The following is a 20,481-nucleotide window of genomic DNA, read 5'->3' as shown; positions in this document are numbered from 1 at the left end:
GACGGGCGGACGGACGGACAGCCTTTGAATTTTCAGTTTATTTAGCAAAACGTGTGGAGATAATGGTTTTTATCCCCAATCGGCCGACTAATTATTTCAATTAAATAAAACTCGGCGCAGAAATAAAATTGCGATATGTTCTTTAATGCGTGACATCCAAATTGCAAGTGTGGCTTGCCTGCCCTTTACATTGCCGCTCCGATCGCTAAGCGCAGCTTCGCTCGGCCGACGTCGGTAGGCAGACGCAAAGCGGAGATAGCGAAGAGCGAGCTGGCAGAGAGCGTTTAGCAGGGCAAGCAAGCGCAAAGCTTTAACAAACAAATGAGTGACATAGACATAAGTAACAAACAAAATAAGCGGCTGAGGGCCAAGAATTAGGTGCTATTTGGTAAGCAGCTAATCGGCTGGGTTCTGCTCCGAACATTCACCCCCCGTTGGAAGGCAAAGGCTTTCAACAGATCCATCCTGAAGGGGCAGAGCCGCTATTTTTCCAACGGCCCTCTTGAAGATGCTTGCTTGGGCGCAGCTGGCGGCTACGCTGGGATGCTCGTCGAACGCAGCAATCGGCGCTTCTTTACGAAGGCGGCTTGTCGTGATTACGTCTTGATCATCGGGAACCTCTGTAATTGCATAGAATGGCAGGAAATTTGGCAATGTAGAAATTGTTGAATGTTGAATTTCATTTAGCGTGGATATGTAGGTTTTTAATATATTGAAAAGTTCGCGCTGCAGTTCCTGATTCTCCGATCGCAGTTTTTCCACTTGCACCTGGCACTCGAGCAGCTGCTTCCTGCATTGCTGCTCTAAGTTTTGGTACTCCAGCGTTGTGGCCCGAAAATCGTCATTAGAGATGGAGGAGGAATTTTCAAAAGCGGCTAAAACTGCACGCTTATTCTCCGAGCTATCAATGCTTCCTGACACTATCCAACCAAGTTTTGTCTCCTGCAATGTTGGCAATTGGTCTGATAGTCGAATCTGTCCGACGCACATTAAATCGAAGAACAAACCACCACCTATCAATAGATCGATACGTTGGGGCTTGGAGAAATTAGGATCAGCTAGTTTTAGATTATTCGGCATGGGCCAATCCTTTGCGTCTAGGCCGAAGTTAGGCTGCATTTCCGTAATTGAGTTGGTGACAATTGCGGCGAAGGAAGCTCGATAGCTTGCGTCCTGGGATTGTACAACTATATGTACAGACTTGCTCGAAGGTAGAATGGAATCTCCGATTCCAGAGATGTGAACATAAGACGAGCGATGATCCAACTGCAACTGATCAGCAAGTCTAGATGTTACGAAGTTTGCCTGTGATGCAGAATCCAAAATGGCACGACATGGGATAAGTGCTCCATAACGATCTGTTACATGGACGAGGGCAGTAGGTAGCAACACGTTCTGGCTAGGCTGAGATTTCTGGCTCGAGGGGGGAGGGCTGGTATATTTGATTGCAACTAGGGCACTTGCAGGATCATGCTGGGTCGGTTCCGTGCTCGGCGACGGCAACTCAGCGTCAGCGCCCGACTGCATGTGGAGCAGAGTGTGATGCTTGGCTTGGCAATTTCTACATGCCCCTGACTTGCAGCGTTGCAATGAATGGCCTTTGTTGAGGCAGTTTAGACACAAATGGCGCTTCTTCACCTCCTTGTATCGAGAAAAGACAGGAAGATCTAGAAATGCCTGGCATCGGGATATGTAGTGATCAGAAGATTTGCAATACTTGCATGTTGAGCTAGTATGATCGTTAATGGAGGTGATTAGGGTGCTAGGTTTACTTTCTCCCACCTGCTGGCTAGGAATTGTTACCATAGCCGATCCCAAATTTTCCAGCATCCGACATCTTGCTTCCAAGAATGAGGCCATGCTTGACCACCTGGGCAATCCTGACGTCGGCAAGCTCTCCTCCCATTTCTCCTTGGTCTTGTGGTCCAATTTCGTGCCTATGATGAAGATCAGCAATCCATCGGAAATCTCCTGCGGGGTCGCCAAGGTCTGCAGTGCACGCAAGTGCGAATTGATTTTATCGCTGAGCGCGCGCAAGCCGATAGCCGAGCCCTTCTCCACCCCTTGCAGCCCGAAAATAGCCTTGACGTGTGCCTGAAAATGCAACAGTTTATTATCGAATCGCAATATTAGTAAATTTAACGCCTTGTCGTAATTCTCCTCAGAAAGTTCCAAGGAACGAATCGTATCCAGCGCAGCACCATCTAGACATCCACGCAGATATTGGAATTTTTCGATGATTGGGATACGATGGTCTTTGTGCACCATTGTCGAGAACATTGAGTGGAATTCTGGCCAATCCATGTAGCTCCCACCGAATCGCGGAAGCTGCAACTCGGGCATTCGAGAACGGCCTATACTACTATAGCCGAACAACGACGAATTCCCCTCGAGAGTATGCCGAGCTGTTGAATTGGCAACATTTACCGTGCGCGCAGCCATCAACTCCCGCGAAAGCCTGGACCTAACCTTGACGTAAACATTCGAAAAGTCCAGCCGGGCATCATGGGCTAACTGCAGGAAATCCAACCTTTCAAGGCTCGTTTGAGCGGCATCGAAATCGGCATTCATTCGCTCGATTTGTTCTAAGCGAGCTTGAAGTTCCGCCTCATCTAACTCGGCGAGCTCTTCCTTGGTGAGAAAGCGATCCATGGCCTTTAGTTGGCGCGCGACAGACTCGGCCTTGTGCCTGTAGAAATCTACATCACTCGGCATTGCTGCGTTCGCGACATTGGTAGGCTCAGGTGCTGCCATGTTGAGGTTTTAAAAGAGTCACTCAGCACGACCGAAAAAGACACCCTGTATACGTATAAACGTGCGAACCGAAAGCAAAGAGATTACAGCTAATGCCTTTAGCTGTGCGGCTGTGCGAGCTGTCCAATTCCGCTTTGTACTCCGCTTGTGTGTATTAGTGAGTTCGCTGCACTGCACTGACCGAATTGTCGCGACAGAGAAATTAGTAGGTGTATGTAAGTATGTTTTAGCACCGAATTGTGCTTAGCCGCCGAAAATTTGTTAAGGCTAACGAATGTCGATCGCGAATGATAATTAATTGACACTGCAACTCAGAGATCACGTCGGGGTCACCAAATTTTATGTGGAGATAATGGTTTTTATCCCCAATCGGCCGACTAATTATTTCAATTAAATAAAACTCGGCGCAGAAATAAAATTGCGATATGTTCTTTAATGCGTGACATCCAAATTGCAAGTGTGGCTTGCCTGCCCTTTACATTGCCGCTCCGATCGCTAAGCGCAGCTTCGCTCGGCCGACGTCGGTAGGCAGACGCAAAGCGGAGATAGCGAAGAGCGAGCTGGCAGAGAGCGTTTAGCAGGGCAAGCAAGCGCAAAGCTTTAACAAACAAATGAGTGACATAGACATAAGTAACAAACAAAATAAGCGGCTGAGGGCCAAGAATTAGGTGCTATTTGGTAAGCAGCTAATCGGCTGGGTTCTGCTCCGAACAAAACGCTTTGTTAATTTTCTATACACTTTTCTCACGCTGGCAGTACAGTGGGCTTTTGTTTTCCCTAAAAGTTCATTGAACTCTCGGACGATAGCCAGCCAGCATTTTGCATTGAATGAAAATTACAGAACTTGATTCCTTTAAGGCGAGAGAAGACCCTCAGCTTTAAGCAGCAGCCGCAGCCGTAGCCGCAGCCGCAGCCGAGCCGAGCAACAGCCACAAACCGCGTGCAGGCCACTGCATAATTAATGCATCGTTGTCTTCAGGCTGTGGCCTCGCAGGCTGGATGCTGTTACGTGTAACTAGGACTGCTGTGGCTGTTATTCCGCCGTGTTCATGGCCCTAGCCAAATGAGGCACAAAACACTGTTGGTTGCGCCCATCAGGGCTTCTGGTTTATGCATGCAAAGTAACACGCTGCGTATGCGCAATGTTCGCAGTAAACTGAAGGCTTTAAGAGGCCTGAATCGAATATTAGAAAGCCCCATATGGCACGCGTACGCGTATGCCAAGGGGGAAATCAAATGCAACTTAATTATCGTGAAATGCACTTCCCCATATTCACTTTATTTAAAAATTCATTGGAAAACTCTCACTCAACATTTCCTGCCCGTCGGAAGCATTGTCTTAATTGGAATTAGAAAACAGCCATAAACACTCAGCGCTCTCAACGCATCCGATGGAAATTAATTGATCCGTGTTGAGGGCCTGTCAGATGCATCGATGCACAATGATGCATGATGAACTACGTGGAAACTCCCTCTCAGGCGGTAAAAATTCCGATTCCGATTCGGATTCTCAATGGGAGAGGATGAGCTTACCTCGCTCCCCATCCGTCTTCCGCTGCGCTATCTCTGGGTGAACTAAATTACAGAAAAACAGTCTAAAAATATCCACGAATAATGCGGTGTGTCAAAACATGACATCAAAAACGAAAGAGGGGGCGCAGGTAGGGCTCAATGCTCTCGGGGAAACCTTAATATTTTGGGGCCCTGATGGTGGCATGGCATACATCAAAGACGACGTCGCTGGGCTGCCAATAAAAGAATTAAATGTAAGCGTAAATCATTAAAAACGAGCAGACGATTGCCGCTAACAACTAGGCAAATGCCAGCGACAATTATAAATAGATTGGTGGAACTCTAGGGAGAGTGGATTGTGTGGAGTGTGGCACATCAAACGAGGCCCTAACAGATCTTTATGAGTTGCTTAATTGGTCCAGATAGGAGACCAGGAAACAACTGCAGCACAAGGCCTTTCGTTCTCTCTCCCCGTGTTGGAATTGTGTGGCACACTGCCATTTGCCTAGCATATCCTGTCCCATTCATAAGGATTTACGGCTAGGTGTCGTCTTCTTGCACGGCCACATATTTGCTCTGCTTGCCGCAAGCCAAAGCGTTGACAAATTGCAGCAGAGGCAGCAGCAGCGCCGGAAGCGTAGCCATGTTTGCCATTTTGCTCAAGTTGTCAGCGCGAGTGCACCCCGGAAAGTATGCAACGCAATATAACAAATGGCTTGCGGCTTTGTGGGGCAACGAACACAGCTTAGTGGCAGAAGCAGAGGCAGAGGCAGCCAGGGTGTGAGCAAAAAAGAATCCGGTCCAGAGCACAAAGAGCGAAAGTGTCGAACAAATTTCAATAATTTGCTAATACTTTTTGCAGCTTACGCGGCTGCATACATTCTGGTTTCACCCGTAATCCTGGCCAGAACTCGGATCGGAGGGGATGCACTCCACTTCACTCCACTCCACTCCGCTGTTGTGTTTCGTTGTGTGACGCTGCTGTCGAAAACATTTGAACATCAAAGTGCCACGACAACAGCACCAAAAAAATTCCTTTTAAAATTGTTTGCGAAATGAAAGCGTTGCCGAAACACTGACTGGCCTCTGGGATGGGGATTGAGTTGGGTGGTAAAACCGCTTAAAATTCAAAGTTGAGTGGATTGAGTAGGTCGTGGGTTGGAGCAGGGGGATGGAGTCCGTCCAACTTAAATTGCATTAAACAGAGCGGCAAAATATTGCATGGAATATATTTAAGAGGACTTTAAGGCTGAGAGCCAGGCCAAAGAGCACCCAGCACAGATGATAACTAAATAGGCAGCCCCGCGACGGCGGCCACATTATTCTTTGCTGTGGGACTTCTCGGCAGGCAGGCAGGACAGAGTACAGAAATAAAAGAAGCCGTTCAGGCGGAAACAATGTGGAAATTTTACAGGTTGCTCTGTCAAATAAAATAACACAAAACAAGGTCCACGGTACACGGTACACAAACAAAAAATTCACAAGAAATCATTTTTCACTAAGAAAAAAAAAAAAATATACAACTGAAGGAGGAACCAAAAAAAAGAAACATCAAATTCAACATCGGCAAACGGCAAACGACGTCGCTGGTGACGGCAACCAACCGGCAACCGGAAGCAGGGCACAACGACAAGAAACATTCGGTGGAGGTGAAAGTGGGTTGGGTATGGGTGGGGTTCTGCCATGAATCGCAGGCGGAAGCTTTGTGTTAAAATAACAAACAATCAGCCGAATCATGCAGGAAGTGCAAATAATAAATAAATATATCGCGCAGAGAGAGCTATTTCTTCTTCAATATCAACCTGGCAGTTTCGATTGCTTTCCACCCACACACCCGTCCATCCACCCAATCATCCCACCTCCTCCAGTGGGGCGGGCGTCAGTTCTCATGCCTTGCCAATATAGAACGAATAAGAAATATATATACATACATACGTTGTACGAGTATTAATACTAAACTTTTCATCTTTTGCCATCTTATTCCCTGTTTCCAGTACCCGCCCGATTGGTCTGGGCCGCCCTGGGCAAGACGGTGGAGCTGCCCTGCGACCTGACGCCACCCACGCCCCAGGATTCGGTGAAGCTGCTGCTTTGGTTCAAGGACACCACCGGCATACCTTTGTACAGGTGAGTAGGACGACAGCAAACTAGCTGTTTAGCTCAGGGAAAAAGGAGAAAACGAGGGAAAAGGGGCAGGGCACAAGGTGCGAGCAAGTGGTCCGTAATCATCCACTCCCTGGGCCTACTAGACAGCCATCCATCAAAAGCGTAAAATAATCGTCAACATCCCTTTTCTTACACTTTCCGTGCGAGTTTTTTCCCACTTTTTTTCATTTGGCGTGGCAGTTCTCTCTTTTGCGCTCCTGCGCGTTTTTGGCTTATTTCCGGCAGCTGCCAGGACCCCAGGACGGACCACATGTGCTTCTGTGTGTGCCAGCGAATGTTTTCGGGGCAAGGATGCGCCCCGTCATAATCCACTTTGTTATAATAAATGTAAAGCACATCCGATTACAGCTGTCGTTGCTAAAGTGTAGCAAATTTTCACGCATACACGCATCGGCCACGCCCCCCAACTGATGGGGGAGCATACGGATTTTTATAAATTTACGCTGATAAATTTTCAATATAAATTGCGGCAAGAACGGTGTGTCCTGCATGCCAATTAGGAAGTGGGTAATGCCTTCGACTTTGCGTGCCACAGCCCCGGGAACGGGAACACTCATTAGAAGTGGGAGAGGGTGGCAGGACAAGACAGGATCTGAGTCAGCCCCGTGCACGTGAAGTGAAGTGGCCGGCACTCGATAATCATAAACAGTGCAGTGCAACAGTGCTAGCAGCAGCAGGGCCCACATCGGTGCCCAGAAATAAACAACAGAGTAATTTGCTAAAACAGCAACAAATTACTGCAATTTGCGCAAAGCTGGCAAAGTCGCAACGTGGCACGAAGCAACAGAGAGCCAGGGGCAGTGGATGTACTCGCAGTAGCACCCTCAAATGCACACAGACAAACGAACAAACACTCAAGTCGAGTCGAGTCGAGTCGAGTCGAGAGTCGACTGCCAGGATGATGGCTCATGGCTCATGGCTCATGGTGTGCAAATTGAGCGTCATTTTTTATGGACGTAAATTATGCCAGAGAGAGAGAGCGAGAGAGAGAGAGAGAAAGAAAGAGGCGGATGGGTGATGGTGGAAGGTGCCGCAACCTGGGCTTCGGGGCGCAACTTATGCTCTCTGCATATGTTTATTTATGACATCTAATAATCGCTACATGCCCCGCCCATCCACTTAAACATACGACTTTCTCCTTTTGTTTTCGCACAGCCTGGACTCGCGTGGCGGAAATGTGAAATTGGCCCCACATGCGGCCATAGCTAGCGATCTGGGGCAGCGTCTGTTCTTCAGCATCGGCGATAATCCCAAGGATTCCCGTCTGCAGATAAACGATGTTAAGCCCGAGGATGGCGGCGTCTACCGGTGTCGCATTGATTTCTTCAACTCGCCGACGCGCAACTTCAGGCACAACCTGACACTAGTGGGTGAGTGCCGCAATGAATTCATGGCTCCTCGAGTGGCAAATTGATTTCCCCCATTCCCTGCCTTTATTTCCAGTTCCGCCCGAGGAGCCGCGCATCTTCGATGCCCAGGGCAAGGAGATATCACAGCTGGCGGGGCCGTTCCGCGAGGGCTACGAGCTCTTTCTCTGTTGCCAAGTGAGAGGAGGTAAGTAAAACCGCCTGCAGGTTGCAGGTTGCAGGTTGCAGCTGACATGCCGTACGCATCGTCCTTTGTGTGTTTGCGGCTTAACCCACTTATCTTGCCGCCTGGGCGGGTGGGCTGTCTTTGCCGGAGACTCAATCCGACCGCAGTCTGCCGCATTATTTGCTCTCCCACCGAGAGACACTTGTGTCAGCCCTACGGCTGTTGATTGCCAGCAGCTGGATGTGATGCCCGCATTGGCCCGACCGACACATGCGAGTGTCACTCATAACGCTCCGTACTTATGTGTGTGTGTTTTCTACCTTCCACCTACTTGCAGGTCGTCCTCCGCCCAAGGTCACCTGGTGGCGCGACGACACCGAGCTAATCGGCACCAGCCACACCTCCGTGGAGGAGGGAGCCACCGTGATGGTTAATCAGCTGCTGATTGGCACCACCACCCGCGACTTCTACGGGGCGCGCATCGAGTGTCGTGCTCAAGGCACCCGACTGGTGGATCCCGTCCGGAAGGATGTCACCGTGCAGGTTCACTGTAAGTCCACCCCATCAGTCACAGAATTCACAGAAAATAAGTATAATGCGTGTCTCTACCTTAGTGAAACCCGTTCGCGTCAAGATTGTCACACCCAATGATCTACTGACCGCCGGCCATCCTGTGCCCATTCGCTGCGAGTCCTGGGGCTCGTATCCGGCGGCCAAGATTGCCTGGCTGCTGGACGGCGAGCCCATACGAAATGCCGAGGTTACTGTGCACAGCGACAAAGAGGTAAGTACTGCCCCATGGTGTATTCTATATGGCATTGGCAGGCCTAGTCTTTCTGCCAAATTGGCCTAAATTGTCTGGTGATTTTCGGAGTAGGGCAAAAGAAAGTTTTTTATTCTGTATTCTTGTTACCCCGTTCCCAGGACAAAGAAACTTTCCAGCGTTTGACATTTGATAGTTGGCCGCAGTGCTGCTGCAAACACTTACACTCACACACACTCGCCTCCCAGTTACTCTTGTATAACTTTGGAGGCAAGTACGCTGTGCTGTGCTGTGCACCGCTTAATAGCATCAGAGGCTGCGGCCACAACAGCAAGGGTGGCCCCACTGAGGCGACCACTGGGTGACCCCAAAAGCAGGGAAAACTTTTGCAGCCACCGCAGACAAACAGAGCAGACAAGAGCTGACTTCCCTCCCACACTGGCTTCACCCTTGGCTTCTTTGATGAACTGCACTGCACAGAAAGTTGAAACTTTGCTCCAAGCTGCACAAATTTGCACTCCACGGTTGAACATTGATTCCTGCTAATGTGCGAATTTTTATTTGGATTTACATTTCTCTTGAGGATGGTCTGAATTTTTTTGCACATCTGGTTCGCATTTATCAGTTTGCATGCAACACGTCTCTCTGATGAAGCATGTGAACGGGTAAGACAGCTCAGTTTGTGGCATCCATTAGTGCGCTCTGCCACTGCCTTTTTTTTGGGTTTCTAATTATGCCATGTAAATGGATAGAGACATATCGGAGCAGGGGCTGGGGCTGGGGCTGCCAAACGTCGCCAGACATTAGTCAACTCGTGCATAGCCGATTCCTGGTGCCATGGCCATCCCAGAGATGGAGTGCATGGATAGGGATAGGGATGACAGAGAGAAGCCCAGCAGCCACTAGTCGTTATACTCCATCTCAATGTTCTGACTCTGGCCTCCGGCTTCGGCTCCGGCTCCGGCTTCGATTGTTGCCAAAACGATGCCTGACTCTGGCTCTGTCTCTGGCTCTGTCGTAACTTAATACCTCGTTTGGGTGCATGGGTTGCCACTGCCACTGCTGTGTTTCTGCTCGATCTGATGCACAAGGCCAGGACAGACTCGGCTCAGCTCGAAACTCGACTCATTATTTTGGAAACCCGAGTTGAGGGATGCAAGTGGAGAGGCCACAGCAGAATCCACAGATAACGAATCGATGCTCATCCTAAAAAGGAAAACAGGTCATACGACGTTTTAAAGGACACATCATTTGGGACAATTTTCATCTTTAATTTAGTGCAATTTTCGGTCAATTACATTTGCATTTTTCTTTCGCAGGATGGCAACATCACGACCAGCATCCTGACACTGAAGGTTACATCGGAGAACGACAACGCCGAGCTGACGTGTCGCGCCACGAATCCTTGGTTCTCCGGCGGCGCCATCGAGGACAAGCGTATCATACGTGTGGCATGTAAGTAGAGTACACATATAGATTTGCTTCTGCTTCTTCTGCCCGACAGGTGAGCCTGCCCTGCCCACCCCCTTCAATTATGTCCACAAAGCAGGCACCGAACGAGTCAGGTCTGCTTTGTAACTGGGCCTGCCGTTGGGTGTGGGTCTGGCTTTGGGTCTGGGACGGACTCTGGGGCCATGGCCAGGGCAGTGCCAACGATCAGCTTTGGTGTATCCCTTACACAAACGGCCCAAGGCTTAGTCATCTTTGTGTGGGTGCGGGTGTGTGTGTGTGTGTGTGTGTGTGTCTGAAAGCACTCTCCTTCGAGGAAAGTCCAATTAGAAGCATATTAGGGCCAGAGCCAACATAATTTTATTAAGGGAAAAGGAGCTCGAGCTGAGGCCAAGCCGCTTCGGGGCCATCTTCCATCCACCTGTTGGCCATGCCATGCTCCCCCGCTAAGCTGCTTATAAAATGCAGTCGAGTCCTTGTGCTGTCCCCGTCTTCGACTTGCCTTGATTAAATTTTCACTGTTATGTTTCTATTGCTCATTTTTTGTTTCCTGGCATGGCCTCCATAATATTTGCAACATCCGCTTCCGGCTTCCGTTTTACATTATTCCGACCTTCTCTGCTTCTGCTTCCAGTCCTCCTTCTCCTTTACCTCTGACGAGGAGAGTGAGAAAAAAGTAGTGAGTGCTCTCTGTATTACCTGCACTCAAATCAGGCCGGAACCAGCCTCGTCATCTCCAGCCGAGTTCATTTTGGTTTTCATTTTGTGCGGCTTTTTAATAATTCACCCATAAACGTCAGCAATTTTTTTTCCTCTTCTGCCCAGACCCCGCCATTGACATTTGCCCCAAACTTAAGACGGTAGAACGGGAGGCATAGTTTTGTCCACCCTCCCCGTCCATGGGGACTGCTTGGGGCCAAGTGGCGCCGACAGTCTCCGACGCGTATTAGATTTTTACAACCGTAACTAATAGTCCCATTTGGCGTGTGGTCAAGAGGCCGTGTAGCAGCAGCAGGATGAGGCCCAAAGGATGTGTACGGGCGGCCCACAACAAAAGGCGCCTGCCCTGCCCTGCCCCGCCCTGGCAGCTGGAGTTAAGTACATTACGCAATGCCGTCTGGATCGGACAGGGCAAAAGATTAGGGCGGGCGAGGACCAAGGCTGCTGTGTACCGAGAGTTCACCTTATGAGCCATTGCCGTTTATTATTTTGACTTTTATTCAGCAATTTGTAGCGCTCATTAGGTTGGATGCCCCGCACTTACTAATCCACTGTACTGTGTTCCCACTCCAATCTACAATCTTCTCTCCTCTCTCTCTCCCCACAGATCCACCCACCGTGTCGGTGCACTTGGCCAACGAGGATCCCAGTCGTGTGGTAACGCGCGCCGAGGGCCAGAACGTCACGTTCAAATGCCGTGCGGATGCCAGGCCTCCGGTTACCAGCTACTCCTGGTTCAAGAATGTAAGTACTGATGTGGCTACTGATTCTGTCCCCTACCACTACCTAACGACCAACAGCTGACGTGTATCAGCAGACACTTTTCTTATTTTTTTTTTGGAAATTTTATTATCAATTTTTGGGGCTCCGCAGGCCCGAGGCGTTGGCATTCCTGCGGCATCATAAGCAGACACTTTTGCGGTTTATTTTCATTTGCCAGAACTGCCACGCCGAGCTTTAAGACCGCCTCGAATTACTCGGGGGAGAGGGCCTTGTGGCCAGCGTGGAACTCCGGCTAACAAATGCTGGACTCATTTTTCAAATGTCTTATAATTGGCTCATGATGTCCATTGAAGTCCATTCGTGTCGCAAATTATTTAACTATTAATCATGCGACAAATAAACCGAAAGAGATTGAGATTGCCGCAATCGTTCGGAGCTCTCTTCGCAGGGATCGCAATCGGAGGAGCCTTTGTTGGCGTGGCTTTGACTTTGTCTTGGGTTTTTATTATTAAACCGCATGATTCTGACATCCTTTGACAGTTTTGTGCACATGGTCACATCATCATTTTTCATAACTAGCAAAAACCATAAACCCAAGTTCATATTTTCTCTCTTGGTTTTACTTTTGCTTTTTCTTTTCCTTTCTTATGTCGCCGCCCTGTCCTCTGGTCCGAGGCAGTTAACAAATTGCCAAAATCGTTTTGTCAGGGGACGAGGACGAGGCTGGCCACAAGAAAACTTCTCTTCTCTTCTCGGAATTTGGGGCACTTTGATTTTTGATTTTCAGTTTTTCCATTTTCCTTTTGGCATTGCTTGCTGCTTGGCATTAATAGGCAGAAAGAAAATATTTTGCGGGAATTATGAGAAACGAAGCGCCAAATGTGCGCAAAAAAGTTCCACCAAAGAACTGCCGCAAACTTTGTCACTTCAGGGAGGAGTGCGAGTCCTTTGACGACAGTTGGACATAGAGAATCTCCTTATCGGCTTCTGCTTCGGCTGCTCTGAAACTTTTCGCTTGGTCAACTTTAAAGTTTCCTCAGCTGCGGATAGTGGTCTTAATATTAATAATAAAAATGAAAATGAAAATGAAATGCCAGGAAGGAATTAAATAAAACGACACACAGAGTTTTGTTACGCGACAAAATGGATCGTTGCACAAGGGCCAGGCCAATGCAATTATAATATTGCTCTCCATCAGCGCTCCACTGCGTTTTAATGAATTTTGCAAATAATCAAATGATGCAACATGGCCAATTTGTGGCGGATCCATAACGCGACATGCAACAGGACGTGCCACAGGGAGTCACACACTCAGTGTAGCTGTCAATATTGTGCGATGCGTGGGCGTTGGCGTTGGCGTGGGCTTGGGCTTGGGCGTGGCCGTGGGCTGGGGCATCGGCGTGTTGCATCCTACTTAAGCCATTTAAATTGCATTATTATTATGAATTAATTAAATTCATGCGCAAACGTCAACCTGGATGCTACAACTAAATATTTAATCGAATTATTTCGAGAGTCAAGCTGCGTTAATGCAGCATTTACATTCGCTTCCGCCTGGAATCGCATCACTTGTCGGCAGCAGTTTCCATTAAAATACTTTTGCACACTCGTCCTTGTCCGAGTGCGCCGAATGCCAAATGCCAAAACACACAAAATTAATTTGATTTAATATATTCATTTAAGCTCTGGGAGCCACTAAGTGACCGCATTAGGCCATGCCAACCGCAGCAGCCGTTGCCCCACTGCTACACTTCCCCACTGGCAAGAGCTTAGCATTCGGCTCCATTGCGGTTGCCATTTAGTGTTGCAAGTGTCACACTGCATGTGGGTGTGGCCATGTGGCTGCTGGACAATGCAACAGAAACACCACAAATTGCGAAAAACCAGAAATCATTTCTTTTCAAGGCGTAGCATTTGCCTCCTCCATGCATCCTCCATTCTAGTCCATGGATCAATATGGATTTGCATGGCACTCATAATAATATTCCTGTTCATATCTCTTTTCAGGGCATGCGTATGTCGGGCGAGAGCACGGACATAATGCACTTGACGCAGCTGGAGCGGGAGAGTGCGGGTGCATATGCGTGTGGGGCCACCAACACGGAGGGCGAGACGCGCAGCTCGAGTTTGACGCTGAGATTGCAGTGTAAGTAGATCTATCCTCGAGATTCTTAATATGAAATACTCCAGACACACAGACACCCACACATACAGATCCATCCATCCAATAAGAGTAAAAGCAACAAGATGAAATAACATGGCGCAGGCCGGAAGCGGAAGTTACAGAATAAAATCAACTTGCAGCCAGAGCGGAACGCAAATAAAAGTTGCCAACTTTCTGGGGCAGCACAGCGGATGGGGAAATTGCTTAGAAATGATGCATGACCGACCGTCTCCAACTCCATTTGTGTATCTGTATCTCTATGTACCGGGCCCTGTTTACAATTGTTAAAATTTTGTGCTGTTGCCGCTGCCGCTGCCGCTGCCGCTGGCCTTAACAACCGCCATTGATTTACTGACAAAAGTTTTGACTATAAATCCAGCACGCAATTTTTACTCTGGCAACTTTTCCATAAACTCCTTTCCTCAGGGGAGCAGAGCCGCAACAGCACAGCGGCCTTTGGCTATTTTCTGCTGTGATTAATGTGGATATCATAAACCCTTACTACAAGCGATTTGGTTGCATAAACCAGAGAGAAACCTCAGCCCCCCCTCAGCCACGCCTATCGATGAAGAGTGAGCCTTAAATACATCTCATGTTTCCTTCCAAGCACATGAACATGAAATCGCACAATAAAGGACTACGAGTACGTCTTGTTCCGCCCACTCTTTTGTGGGGCAGGCATTCATCGAAGAAATATTGTAAGGAGTTTTGCGTAGCCTTTGTTGCCTGTCTGACGTGGCTTCAACATTTATTGTGTTGTCAACTTACATCTACAACAAAAAAGAAAGCAAGGTCCTTTCATAGTCCCCCCTCCCAGTCAGAGCAGAGTCCGGAAAACTGCCACGTTTCGTCGGCAATCATCGAACCCAAGAGTCGACAATCTGAAAATGCAGTTCCCCTCTCCATAAGCTATACGACAGTTTAAGTAGTTTATATTTGAAATTATGAAAGTTTCAAGTTTCCGTCGCTGCCAGAGAAAGCAGGAGAGAGAGAGCGAGAGCGAGAGAGTCTTTGCTTTGAGTTTTGGGCTTAAGGTAACTTTTCTCCACATTTGCACACAGGCACACAAGCACACCCCTAAGCACACACACACACACACAAGCAACAAGTACACAGATACAGACAGGGACTTAGACACTGACAGATGGCTTAAGTATTCGACGCTGAAATGCAGTTGACTTGTGATAAAGGAACGTAGTAATAGAGCTTCAAATGCTTATCTGCCTCGGCGTGACTTACATTTTAAAAGCGGCTTTCAGCGCCGAACGAGCTCCGCACAGGGATGCTGCTCGAAAGTATTCAAGCGCACAGTGTGGCACACAGACAGAAAATGCCGGGGGCCACTGTGCCACTGCTTCCGCATATCTGCCCTCATTTCCAATGTGAGAAGAGAAGTGAAAGTAAGAGCAGAGTCGACGCGGAGCTGCAGGAGTATTGCTTTCCTCCAAAACCACCTGCCACATGGACTTACCCGCTAAGCAACAACAGCGCCAGCAGCTCGAACCCCTCCTCCTCCCTTTCCCTCTCTTGCCCTCGTGAAACGGAAACATGTTAATTACTATGCTCAAGGCTATGTAGCTGTAGCTGCCTCGACTTCCCATCGGATTCCATCCTCATCTTCTTTCTTGTTTCATATTTTTGTGTGTTTTTGCGGCGCCCCCCGAGAGGGGGAGAGAGAGAGAGAGCGGGAGATTGTTTGCTCTCCGAGGGGGTGGCTCCCAACAAATTTAAAATGGAAACTTTTTGCTGCCTAACAACTCGGGAGGGGAGGTTTATATGCTCGCAGTACATATATATTTATGAAGCTCCATCTCTTTGCAGTCTCCCCGCGCTGTAAGCCAGGCACTGAGCAAACATCCATTGGAGCCATCAACATGCACTCGATACAGGTCAAATGCGAGGTGGATGCCGATCCACCGGATTCGGTTCGATTCAGCTGGACCTACAACAACACCCGCAACGTGTCCCCGGTAAGTTTTTTGGCAAGTCTCCGGCAACGGGGGCAAAGGTAGAGGTAACTAGTCTCGAACCCAGATAGAACTTATTGTGCCTGTAATTATGCCTTCGAAACGTGCTGCAACTCGAGAACGGACCCCGGGTTGTCGCAATTACTGCCAGGGATAGAAACGAAACAGGAACCAAGTTCGAAGTCGGTTCGGTCCGCCATTAGCAAAACTTGTGCTAAATACTTGAGGGTTGTCTGGTCTGTCTGGTCTGGGATTTCGTTCGACAATGCTCGTTCGAGGCAAAGGCCAACCGGGAATCGGAATCGGAATCAGGCACTGTACGTGACTGAATTAAAATTTAATCAAAATGTATAAATTCGTTCAGTCCGAGAGGGAGGGTACGAGTCAGCTCTTTGGGAACATACGTACATTCGAGTATGTATATTAAAATGCAAACCGTTTAGGTGTAAAGCACAAGGACCGACTCCGACTGCAGGACTGCAAAGTTGGCATGAAGGCAAATAGATAGATAAATACTCCTGTAGATATAAGAGCGCGGGAGAGACTCCGGACCGGACCGTGTGTGTGTGTGTATGTGTGTATGAATAGCTGACCAAACGAACCGAAAGACATGCATATGCGACTGGGACAGCTGTGCCCAATAAATAAAGTAATTCATTTACCACAAAAGTTATTTGAAAATCTGCACGAAAATCCGTAGAGCCACAGGATGACTTATCCAGTCTCCAACTCGTTTCGTTTGCTTAGCAATAAAAACTTATTTGCCTTCAAATATTTATGCTCGCCTGCCTCCGTTTGGGTGCCTGGGTCCTGGGTTCTGGATTGGGTTCGAGCGCTGCATCTGATTCCGCCTACGTCTGCACAAAGGCCACCCTACCATGCCCCATGAGAGAGCGAAGCCACTCTAATCCTTGGGCTTTGGGCCCTTTCTCTCCCTTACAGGTGCTCAACTCGAGGATACAATCGAATGGACTGGCCAGCACGGTGACGTATCTGCCGCAAACCGACTCCGAGTTAATAACGCTTGCCTGCTGGGCCAGCAATGCGGTGGGCCGCCAGACGACGCCCTGTCTGGTGCACATTCTCCCTGCAAGTAAGTAGAGGAAGTTGTTGCCCGAAGATGCCGGCATTTACCTCCATCTTCACCGCAATTTAAACAAGACGCCAGGAAAGACGGTGATGGTGATGGTGGTGTCTGTTTGGGTGTTGGTTGGTGCTGGTGCCGGTGTCGGTGTCGGTGTCGGTATCCGTGTCGGTCTGAGTCTATCTCTTATGCACACATAAGGATCTACTTACATAATTGGCGAGTGTATGTGCCGAGTGGTGGGGGGCCTTGGCCACTGCAAGCCCTGCCCCCTGCTCTGCTCCTGCTGGGCTCTGACTTTGCCCAAAATGTTGCCAAATAATCGTCGGGTTGGACTCCCTGCTATTACGGGGGAGTACTGCTATGATGCCAAGACTATACCGAATCTGGCTGTTATTAATGCAAACTGAGGGCGTGGCACTGCATCGTGGCCCGCCTGTGCGCATAGTATTTGCTGCAAAAGTGCCGTTTTAAGGCTGGCAAAATGTGGCTCTCTAACGGGAGAGCTGCTCTTAAATGCAATTACGGGTCTGCGGGCCCATTAAGCCACGGCTTCACTATGACTATGACTAACTGCTATCTGTGACCTCCTCTGTCTCACTGTCTCTCTCTCTCTCTGTCTCTTTCTCTCCCCACCGTAGATACGCCGGAGGCACCGAAGGCCTGCGAATTGCGCAACGACACCATTCTGGAGGTTGTCTGTGTGGCTGGCAGCGATGGCGGCCTCTCGCAATACTTCATGCTCGAAGTTGTGGGCGGAGATCTGCTGTACTCCAGCGACTCGTCGACGGGTCTGGGCCTGGGCCAGGGCCAGGGCCGGGGACAGTTTGGCGAGGCCGTTGGCCTGGGCGACAATGAGATATCCACGCTGAACGATCAGGTGAGTGTGCAAGAGTTCCTGTCCCCAATCGAGTTATCCTAAGTTGATAAGTTCTCGTAACGAACTTAGCAGGCGCATGCAAAACTGCAAATTGCTCAATTAAATTAAAATTTACTTACAATTCAGCACACAGCCGGGGGCAGAAGCCGAACTAAAACCAGAAACAGAAACAGCAGCTCAACCGGAGAGGGTTTAGAGCACGGGTCCGAACAGCAATAATTCACTTGATATCCATATGGTCAATTTGTGTGCATGTCCTTTGACTTTTCTGCTTGAATTATTAATAAATATTTAGGGGCCAGTAGTCGCTGGGTTGGGATCGGGTCGGTGTGGGTTATGCTGCTCCTCAACTCAAGTGTAAAAGGGACAACATAATTAATGACAAGAGCTCCCCCCCTCACAAGGCAAATGCCGAGCCAAAGCCCTGCACTACGATGACATCTCACTGACCCAGTCCCCTCTCCCATTCTGGGAGGCAATACCCTTTGTCCCTTTCTGGGCGAGCCAGCCGAATGCATGCTGAGCTATTAAATTATCCCTGTCACTCGTAAATGAGAATATCATATGAAAATTTCATTTCGTTTCATTTCGTTTGGTTGCTTTCCGAAACTGGAGTCAGTCCTGGTCCGTGGGCAGTACGGGCAGGATGGTCCGAGGGGTGCCACGGGGGCTTACTGATGAAGCGCTTGCCGGGGCGAGTTTATTAGCAAAGTAGCCAAGCGCAAAGCTCATCAGGACGATGATCACGATGATGATGATGATGTAATGATGATGAGAAGTCCCACTCAGGACTCTGGACAGAGTCTGATCCACGCATTGGTCCGTGGGTTGGCTGCTTTAAAGTTTCATGCTAGATAAAAGGCACACACATCCGCACTCACATCTGTATATGTATACAGAGACCCACAGCCCTACAGCCGCACTGGGGAGGGGAGAAATGGACGCCGAAGAGTGTGGTGTGGCAAGTGGAGAGTGTGGCGGGGGCGGAAAAGTGCCGCAAGGACAACATAAATTACTTACGCTTACTTGAGTGGGAATTTGTGCGTAACCAACGGAGCTCACTCGATTGTGTCCCATTACGGCAAACGGATATTCAGTTTAAAATTTCAGACACTGTCCCTCCGACTTGGACTCGGACTCGGACTCTACTCCTGTGTCTGGTCCTGTTTCGGTCACCGTATCCTCCTCTACCGGTACAGTTGTGCTTTTTGCTGTGTGGCTGATTTGATATTTTTTAGGCATGAATAATTATTTATGCGTTGGGTTTCTGTTTTTTGGGCCCCCCCAAAAGTTAAAAATACAAGACATACTTGGCAGAGTCTTCACATAGGAGCTCCATCCATATGGCGGGTAAATTATATATGCGCCCATTCGCATCCCAAGTAGACGTGTACAAATGTATCTGTATCCGTATCTGTATGTGTATCTGTATCTCATTTCAGGCGACATCTGCACCCATCATGCGCATGCAGGAGAACAGTCCACAGTTTCGTTTGAATAATTTAGAGCCGGGACGTGAATATCAATTTTTAGTTTACGCCGTCAACGCCAAAGGACGAAGCGAACCGCCGGTGGTGATTGAGCGCGTACGCGTGGCCGCACAACTGGGACCATATGGTGAGTATTCCCCGAAAAAACAAGAGCCAAGACCCGTTCAGAAAACTAAGCAGAAAAAAAAGAGCGCTGCCAGCCACTCGTACTACTAATCACATAAAGAGTGAAAGAAATGTGCACCCGGTTACAAGTTTGTGGGTCACTTTCTTTTCTGGGGCTTGGCCCGGCCAATAAAATAGCCTGAGAAGGGGCGCCAGATCCCTGAGTCTTTGAATCGGAGCTTGTGTCCCAACCAGCTGGGGACGGAACTGTCTAATTCAACGCTTGACTGCATTTTCAAATCAACGCAAGTTCGGGGAAATCGTCTTCAATCAGCCGCCGCGAAAACTTCGCACATGGCTACCCAGACACACACAAACACACTGTCACACACAGGGAGCAAACCTGGAGGAGCATCTCCTGGATGCCAGAAGTCCTTCTGCCATCCTGGCTGACAGACAGCCAAACAACCAGCCAGCCAGGCAGCCAGCCAGCCAGGCAGCCAGCCAGCCAGGCAGGGGGGTTAGCCTAAAGGATGGGCCGCCCTTTTCTAATCCACTGACTGAGTTATGCAGTGGAGCGTAAAGCATTTCAGCATTTTCCATCAATTCGTTGAGTGGGGCACACGCATATTACGTATACGCAGGGGCGTGCCGCAACAGCCTCTTCATTTTGCCCCAGCCTAACGACATAATGTGACTCGACTCTCTCTCTCTGTGTATGTGCGTGTGTGTGTGTTTCTGGGTGAGTGGCACATGTGTGGCACAGTGTGTGTGAGTGAGAGAGAGCGAAAAAGCGTAAGCGGAATTGCTTCAATTTTCGTTTTGCTTAACGGCCACCGTAGACACTTTTCTTTTATTGTTCCTTTAACATTCTCCATCCGCATTTGCCGTCTCTTTCTCACTCTCTTTTACTTACATACTTTCCTACAGTCTCCCGCACAAGTGTGCGTACACCACTACGAATGCCAACCAACAATGCTGTCATTATTTTCATGCTGATTTTTATTTTTATCTGCATTTCCACTACCATTTCCACTGCCATTTGCTGCTGCCTGTCTGCTGCAAGAGGAACGGAACCAAACCAAACCGAGCCGAGCCAGGTTTTTGGTCCATTTTTGGCCATTTTCATTTTCGTTTGTGCACCGCCCCGTCCCGCCCGTTAACCATAAAT

At 48.9% G+C, this 20,481-nt stretch overlaps 1 protein-coding gene across 4 annotated transcripts in view; it reads left to right on the top strand.

The window, feature by feature from the left end:
- The window catches only part of side (motor axon guidance molcule sidestep), a 69,240-nt gene that overhangs the window by 36,849 nt on the left and 11,910 nt on the right, over positions 1–20,481 (top strand). For all 4 annotated transcript variants that reach the window (XM_001358277.5, XM_015181580.2, XM_015181581.2 and 1 more), the window contains exons 3-14: positions 6,261–6,393; positions 7,588–7,802; positions 7,876–7,986; positions 8,303–8,515; positions 8,580–8,749; positions 10,048–10,183; positions 11,505–11,641; positions 13,628–13,766; positions 15,606–15,754; positions 16,694–16,844; positions 17,477–17,715; positions 19,158–19,332. In XM_001358277.5, coding sequence (XP_001358314.5) covers positions 6,261–6,393; positions 7,588–7,802; positions 7,876–7,986; positions 8,303–8,515; positions 8,580–8,749; positions 10,048–10,183; positions 11,505–11,641; positions 13,628–13,766; positions 15,606–15,754; positions 16,694–16,844; positions 17,477–17,715; positions 19,158–19,332 — 1,968 coding nt within the window. The remainder of the gene's footprint in view (positions 1–6,260; positions 6,394–7,587; positions 7,803–7,875; positions 7,987–8,302; positions 8,516–8,579; positions 8,750–10,047; positions 10,184–11,504; positions 11,642–13,627; positions 13,767–15,605; positions 15,755–16,693; positions 16,845–17,476; positions 17,716–19,157; positions 19,333–20,481) is intronic.

The sequence above is a fragment of the Drosophila pseudoobscura genome, chromosome 2 (assembly GCF_009870125.1).
Source record: "Drosophila pseudoobscura strain MV-25-SWS-2005 chromosome 2, UCI_Dpse_MV25, whole genome shotgun sequence".
Taxonomy (NCBI): Eukaryota; Metazoa; Arthropoda; class Insecta; order Diptera; family Drosophilidae; genus Drosophila; species Drosophila pseudoobscura.
The sequence above is the reverse complement of the archived record's forward strand: the minus strand, read 5'-3'. Positions and strand labels throughout refer to the sequence as shown.